Genomic DNA, 8,277 nt, shown 5'->3' with positions numbered 1-8,277 from the left:
GGTGTCATATCCCTATAAAAGACGGAATCCACACCTCTCCACTTCACTTCACTCACCTTCTCTTCCACAGCGAAGAATCAGGTAACCTCATTCATAAAGTTAATTCAGATACAACCCTTTTTATACGTGCTATCTCTTAAGATTTCTTCACCTCTGGGCACTTCTTGAGGTGAAACAATGTAAAAATATCTTTTAAAACTAGTTACCCTTTCACTGCTACTAAGTCTTTGTTATTAAGCACGCCGTAAATCCATCTGATTTTCTTTAGTTATGGGAAAAACTCTGCTACAGAATTGACTAAAATCCTTGATTAACTTATAGATAAACGACAACTTTTTACATCTTACAGCAAAGTAAGTTACTACTATTGTGCACATTTCGGGCATAAAATCTCGATGACACTTTGATAATCGCTCACTCAAGATCTATAGCCATAATTTTATTACCTTATTCCCTCTTGGTAATATTCAGAAAAATTCACCTGATGGACTAAAGCTAAGCAGATTTCATTTCTTGTATAAACCTCTTTTTTTTTTCTTCTTTTTTTGGCTCAGTATCTTTTAACAGGAAAATAGCTTGATCGAAGAAATTAAAAAATATACCGAGAGTTGTTTCATCCTTGGCTCTCTTGGCATTATTTTTTTCTAACTTGGCCCTATGAATCCCCGAGGGTGCGACAGGAAATGATTGATTGATTGATTGAACTTGGCCTAAAATTGTCATCTCTTCATCGTGAATGTTGATTTGCAATACGGGGTTACAACTAGAATATGACGATAGTCAAAGAAAGGATGTAACGCCTAGGCTTTGTCTTATCCTACGACTGAGGTGCGTGAAATAAGCTGCAAAAACACGTAAATCTGGGACAATTAAGATTAAAAGGAATATATGAACGTAACTTTCTAATTCTCCACTCCTCGTTCACGCTTCCCTCAGTTTCCGAATACATTCCAACACTTACTCCCCACTCATCCCTCACGCTCCCTTCCCATACATGCCTTACTACTCCCCCACTCACTGCCAACTCATCCCTCACTCTCCGTCCCCTTACCTGCCTTACCACTTCCACACTCATTCCCCACTCACGCCCATTCTTCCCCCCTTTACAACCCTTCCCGACTCTCAAAGACATTCTTCACTCATCCCCCATTTTCCCTCCTTCTACTTTCCTTCCCCACTCCCACACACACACTCCTCATTCATCGCCCACTCTCCCTCCACTTACCACGTCCCATCTCACTCCTCACACATCCTTAACTTTTCCTCCCCTTATTTGCTTTCATTAATTTCCCACTCACTCTCCACGCTCCCTCCCTTCGCCTACCTTCCCCACTAACACACTCACTCTCTCGCTCTCCCTTACAGGCACCACTACCACCACCACCACCACCACCACCATGTGGATGGCCTTCTGGCCGGAGGACGTCTGGCACAGAGTTTACTGCCCTGTAGTGGGTTCACGTATTCATTGAACCTGTTATTCCCGGGATTCGTTAGTGGTTGTGTTTTGGTTGCCGTCTGAATGTCACTCATTCGATGTCTCTCCTTTTAACATGCATACTCACTCACAGATGCATTCGTACACTCGGTGGTAACAGATGGTATCAGATAAAACACACACACACACACACACACACACACACACACACACACACACACACACACACACATACATCCCTTCAGAAGTATTTATTGTACTTATTGATTCACTTACACAAATCATTCACACAGGCACGAAACCTAACACAGCTGAATGATCGTTTCTACTATATACTTTCACTCCCTCAGTCTTAATTAACTCCCACAGACGCTCGCACTCGTTGCACCCCATGCGGGTTCACTGATACTCCAAAGGATGCTCCATCTCATTCACTCATATACTCAATACCCACTTATGGTGATTGGAGAAAGTTTCGGAGACGTTCTACCGCAGGTTCTTTCTCCTACTGTCACAAGCTTAGTTTAAAGAAGTTACTTTATTTGCATCATTTACTGGTAATGGATGGGTCGAATCTACCAAAACCTGCGTTACATAATACACTTAGATTTATATTGTTACACTCTAAAGTTTAAACCATTCACACCGCCAAAGCAGCATATGAGTAAGAGCCTTTCTTCCTCTCTCTCTGCCTCCCCGTTCTTTTCAGTTTATCTCAGTCTTTTCCGTTCTTCCTCTGCCTACTCCTTCACCTGCTCCTCTACTAGCAATCTCCTAAACCCTCCACAGCCAAAGCAATATGCGATGGAGAGAATTCACTACCTCCAACTGCCTACCCATTCCTCTCCCCTTTTCTTCGTCCTTCCTGTTTCCTCAGCTGTCTCCCTCTTTCCTCCTCCCTCTTTCAGACGCTTTCCCTGCCTCCCTCTTTTCTCCCTGCCTCTAATAACCATATTCTCCCAACCTTTTACAGTCGGAGTAGTATGTCAGGGGCCGCTTCTGTTACCCGTGTGCCAGCTCACCGTGTTAGGCTGCATTTTGGAACTTCACATATTCTGCGGAGACTTCACCCAAGACCTGCTGGACATAAAAATCGAAACTTTGACAGACAGCGTTCCAGAGTTGAAACTGGAAGTGATCTTGGACCTTCTCGCTAACATTACCCGTAATGTCACTCTATTTTACGCTGATATTCATACTGTCACTCGTTTTACACTGATTTTCACAATGCACTTTCTCTTACTCTAATTCTCATAATGTCACTCATTTTAAATTGATTTTCATTGTCACTGTTTAAAGCTGATATTCACACAGTCACTCTGTCTTTCGCTGATTTTCATATTGTCATTGTTTTAAGCTGATTTTCACACTGTCACTCTGTCTTTCACTGATTTTCATATTGTTCCTGTTTTACTCTCATTTTGATATAGTCACTCTGTATTACGCCGATTTTCATACTCTGTTTTATACTGTCTCTCATACCACAGCTTTATGTTATGTGATTATTTTAATCTGGCTCTCATACGCATTCTTTGTTATGTGATTACTCTGGCTCCCATATCTTAGCATTGTGTTGTGTGATTCTGTTTTGCACTGGAACTAATACGGTACCCTAACTTACTGCCTTGTGATTCTATTTTACTCTGGCTGTCATTAAGCAGCATTATGTTATGCGATTTTGTTTTTCTCTGACTCTCATATCTTTGACTTATGAGATTTTGTTTTACTCTGGCCCAATACCATACCTTCATTTTATGTGATTCTGTTTTACTTTGGTTTATATTATTTTGGTGGCAGTACTATGACTTTATTCTATTCTTACTACATGTTACTCATTCCACGTTGGTGGTGCCGGAAAGCAGGAGAAAGCAACCTCAGGCACTCTCATTCTGTTTCTCAGCTGTCTAATTTAATGGTCTACATAAAGCTATCTTCAAATCATTTGACCCTCATCCAATTCTAATTCACGGTTTACCCCAGCTGCTTCATTTCTTGCCGTCGCAGGTTACTGATGGATTGTTCTTCCCTAAGCCACTTCGTTCCATTTTGCTTTATACCATACACACTTCTCACACTCGGTCACACCTCTAGTTAAAAATATATTTCAACACTATCCTTCCTGCTGCGTCTAGACCTCATCATTTCCCTCATTAACTCCACTTCTTTTCTGTATACTGTCGTTTATCTCTCACCACACCTTCTCTCTACTGGCTATATCATAACATAGCCTGATCTGCCCATTCCATTGCACTACGTTTACATTAACACGTCCCTGGCCTGTCAAACTCTTTCAATGTCCTCTTTCACTCTGCTAAGTCATCTAACTCCACATACAGACCTGCAGCACTTCATCAAAGCACTTGCACCCTTTTTCGGTCCCTAGTATTCAAAGATCGATGCATGCATCAATACAGGACCGTCAGGGTCACCTTGCTTTCCTACTTCCCCATGCTTCACATTGCCCTAATATGCCTCCTCTCCTATCCTACGACTTGCTTGAGATCCCATAGTTCTGTCTGGTGCTTTGGCCAGTTTTAAATTCCTACAGCACTATATTTCCTCCTACACTTGAGCGATAAAGCTTACATAGCGTTCTACTCCATGTGTTAGATGTCATCACCTCGGCTTTTCTTGTATTCGATAAACTTCTTCAATTTAATGTGAAGACTTTTTTTCAGCTTATTCTTGCAAACTGGATTCACCAAGTAGTTCAGTGTGGCGAATCTGTTTAATCTTCAGGCAAATTTGTTGTTATTTATGGTGTGGGAAACTTTCTAATCTTCCTGCTAATTTGTTTTTATATGAGGTGTGGAAAATTTTTTAAATCTTCTGAATAATTAGTTTATATTTGTGGGATGTAGAGTTCAGATAATGACAAGACAACAACGATGCCGATGACAAAGATATTACAGTGATTCCTTAAGTACTAGAATGAGAAATATTTATTCTCTCTCAGTCAAATCCCCCTCCAACATTCCCCCACACTGCTCACCTGCCTTGCCCTGCCCTGCTTTCCCCTAGATTATGCTGCCCCTCCCTGCCTTCCTCTACATTACTCTGCCCTGCATTCCTCTTCATTACCCTGCCCTGCATTCCTCTTCATTACCCTGCCCTGCCCTGCTCTGCCATGTGTTCCTTCAAACATCAGGCAGGTTCTCTAATCACTAGACCTAATCGACCCTCTCCCCTTCCTCTACCACAGTCGGCACACCAGCTGAGGTGATTTTGGATATCTTTCTAGAAATCTTCGGCCTTGAAAGCCTCTTGGCGGTCCTCCTGTGTCTGCTGTCGAAGCTTGGCTTTGTGAGTACGACAGATAGATATAGAAAAATTGATGAGAAAGAGAGAGAGAGAGTTATTATCTAATACTTTTTATTTTATAGTAAAAACATTGTGAAATTTTTTCTTTAAGTGTTACGCCGTGGTTGTTCTAAACTGAAAAAAAAAAAAAAAATCCATGACCTATATAACTTATCTCTAACGTGAAAAAAACATGTATAACTCCTGTGGCTCTCTCTCTGTCTCTCTCTCTATCTCTGTCTGTCTGTCTGTCTGTCTTTCTCTCTCTCTCTCTCTCTCTCTCTCTCTCTCACACACACACACACACACACACACATGAAAAAAATGTGTAATCCCTATAACTTATCTGTCCATCCTGAAAAAACGATCCATAACCCCTATAACTCTCTCTTTCTCTCTCTCTCTCTCTCTCTCTCTCTCTCTCTCTCTCTCTCTCTCTCTCTCTCTCACACACACACACACACACATATATGAAAAAGATCTCTAAGCCCTATAGCTTATCTGTCCATCCTGAAAAAAAGATCCATAACTCCTATAACTCTCTCTCTCTCTCTCTCTCTCTCTCTCTCTCTCTCCACAGCTCTTCGAATTCATCTCATGCTTGTTTGGTGGAGTTCTTGGAATTCTTGGATAACATGGAACCCGTTAAACCGACCTGAACCAACGTGAACCTGAACCAGGACCAATCTCCATTCCTTGTGTGTGTGTGTGTGTGTGTGTGTGTGTGTGTGTGTGTGTGTGTGTGTGTGTGTGTGTGTGTGTGTGTGTGTGTGTGTGTGTGTGTGTGTGTGTATGTGGTGCGCGCGCGTGTGTATGTGAATTAATCTAAAGCATCATCTTACATTGTTTTTATTACCTGACTAATACACAGATCATAATAACTTTTTACCCAGTTCTGAATAAAGGCATTTTAACCGATAAAAAGTATCATATTAATTCATTTCCACTAGAACTATAAGGAACGGTAATGTTTAAATATATATATATAAATCCCTTTTCAACATAACCCTTAATGGTAGTTCTTCAAGGGAACACTGCTTTGTCTTGGTGCTGAAACCTGTGCATTCCAGTTATCAAAGGAACTATACTAATCAGGTGCAACCACACTTGGAAGTTTCTTTACGTGGGATCATATGAAAAGTGTTCCCCTGACACTAAGTGCATGAACTGGACATACGAGGCACCAACTATTTTTTTTTTTTTCTAGTTGTTCACTATCTTGCAGTCTACCAGGTTCTTTTCACTAGATAGCCAAGGAGTTGAGAGACGTTCGTTAAACCAATCAGCGAAGTTGCCCTGCTATATGGATGCCACCATATGAAGGGGTTCCTCACCAACACCAGCCTCTTTCTATACAACAAAGGCGAGTTCCGTCTAATCATGGTCCTTAATCATCAGCAGCGATGCAGCAGATGACTTTGGCGTAGTCAGCGCTGATCCGAAGCATGAGGTGTCAAGAATATACGAATTTTTACAATCTAGGTGCCTTTGCAAACGAAACCTTGGGATGAGCAGTCCACATGAAGAGTCAGGTCGTCTGTCCTGTTTTTCTCTCCATGGACGTTGAAAGTCAGTGTGGTGAGTCCGCAGCAACTGACAATGACAACACTACCCGACCGCATATATCATCAGTGTCGGCTGCTGCGGGTTTACCACACTGAGGCAAACGAAGTCGTTGTACAGCAAACGTAGGAGTCTTCGGAGAGACTTGGAAAAATACTGATAGATGTCCCGTGGAACAAGAAAAAAAGAACAATTTATCAGACGAAAGTAGGAGATACAAGCAATAGAAAAACGCACTTTCTCATGCAAGGAAGAAACAACCAAAGACTAAAAACCCCAAAAGTTCTTCTTTACACGGAAAACAAAACACAACAATGCAAATTTGAAGATCCACTTATTCTGAGATGTGACTGAGGTCAGAGATAAATGAAAATACAGGATGAAGAAGGCAGTTCCGGAGCTGACCTGCTGCATACGTGAATGACTGAGTATTGTTTACTCTAGCACTAAAGAACTGAGCAGAGAAGGGGTGAGAGTGTGCTGCCAGAAATGTTCTACGCGCTGCTATAATGGACGAAGGGTGCAATTAGACGTTTCAGAAAAACACCAAAACAGCAATGGTGCAAAGATAGAGATACAACACTGCAGAGAAGAGGGATAGGTTGAAGGGAATCAGTGAGAGAGGGGATGTTAACAGACGATAAGTCTTTGATTCAACCATGTTTACAAGAACGGTATGTGGGGAACGACTCCAACGCCAAACATGATAGATGGACTCCACACACGGGCGAATAACACCACTATACAAAGTCAACAACTGTCTAGTATAACGAAAACACGGTGTCGGTTTAGTACACGTAAACCCTTGCAAGAAGATTTTGCACGAGTGGTAGTATGATCTTTTCAAGACGCGTAGAGAAAGAATACCCAAAGATATTACGAGACAATGAAGCATTGAGCTGTGTATTGTAAAATATTAAGAGCCATTCCTGTTGAAGATTGTAACGGGACAGAAGGTGTATATATATATATATATATATATATATATATATATATATATATATATATATATATATATATATATATATATATTGTTACGAAACAGAGAAAGATAATATACACTTTAAGTGAGAATACGAAGAGTCACTACTGTCCCGTAAAGTTCCAGGTTCAAAACAAAAGAGTTAGGTAAAATTACAAGTTAAAGTTTAATGCTTAAATTAACAACAAAACATTCAGGACTCATAAGGATAATGTAATGGCAAAAACAGGTTAAATATATGGTTAACTGCAATAGCCTCTATTAACACGAAATTAGCAAGAATAAATTTATCTAAGTCAGCCCTGATAAAATGAGATACCAGATAATACTCAGTGAATGCCAGATAAATAATTACAGAAACAAACTATTATCAAAAATGACTGACATAAAGAACCCCACACTTCACTAGGCCTACAAATTAAACTTATGCTATACAGTACAAGAAAAAATGCAACAACAGTTATACTCAAATTACACACAGCTGCTAGATGGTTGGAGATTTCTTGAGCACTCACAATAATAATATCTGTACAGGGGAGGACAGAGATGTGAACAAAATGAGGAGCAGATCTAAGTGGCCATGATGCAGAGACTGAGCTCATTATATAGGGGCTGGCAGAGCTTGATACAACTTGTAAGAGGGACGCGCAAATGAAGCCATGGGGACAGAGAGCTGAAAATCCCGCAAAGTATAACAGAGAGAACGACTTACTCTACTATAACGGTAGAAGGGGGGGACTGAGGCAGAACACGCTCGTGATCAAACATGCAGCAACTGTGCGTTAAAATTACACAAAGGATGATGAAATCATAGGCTATGTAACACCTCCCCACAAAGAAAAAAGAAATTTACAAAGGAAATTTCTTATTACTCTAAAACAATCTGTCTAAAGTCTAGATAAGCAATCTGCAATAACATTTTCTTTCCCCTTGACATGTTGTATGTCTAATGAATACTCCTGAAGAAGTAGACTCCATCTTGTCAATCTCTGAT

General features: G+C 40.7%; 1 protein-coding gene across 1 annotated transcript in view; it reads left to right on the top strand.

Annotated features, from left to right (window-relative positions):
• Positions 1 to 5,372, top strand: part of LOC145416090 (uncharacterized) — a 39,327-nt gene extending 33,955 nt beyond the window's left edge. The window contains exons 4-5 of the mRNA XM_080285181.1: positions 4,641 to 4,741; positions 5,319 to 5,372. Of these exons, the coding sequence (XP_080141307.1) occupies positions 4,641 to 4,741; positions 5,319 to 5,372 (155 nt within the window). The remainder of the gene's footprint in view (positions 1 to 4,640; positions 4,742 to 5,318) is intronic.
• Positions 5,373 to 8,277: the final 2,905 nt, after the last annotated feature.

The sequence above is a fragment of the Coenobita brevimanus genome, chromosome 104, assembly GCF_032717465.1.
Source record: "Coenobita brevimanus isolate Jiangsu-jjx chromosome 104, ASM3271746v2, whole genome shotgun sequence".
NCBI lineage: Eukaryota > Metazoa > Arthropoda > Malacostraca > Decapoda > Coenobitidae > Coenobita > Coenobita brevimanus.
The sequence above is the reverse complement of the archived record's forward strand: the minus strand, read 5'-3'. Positions and strand labels throughout refer to the sequence as shown.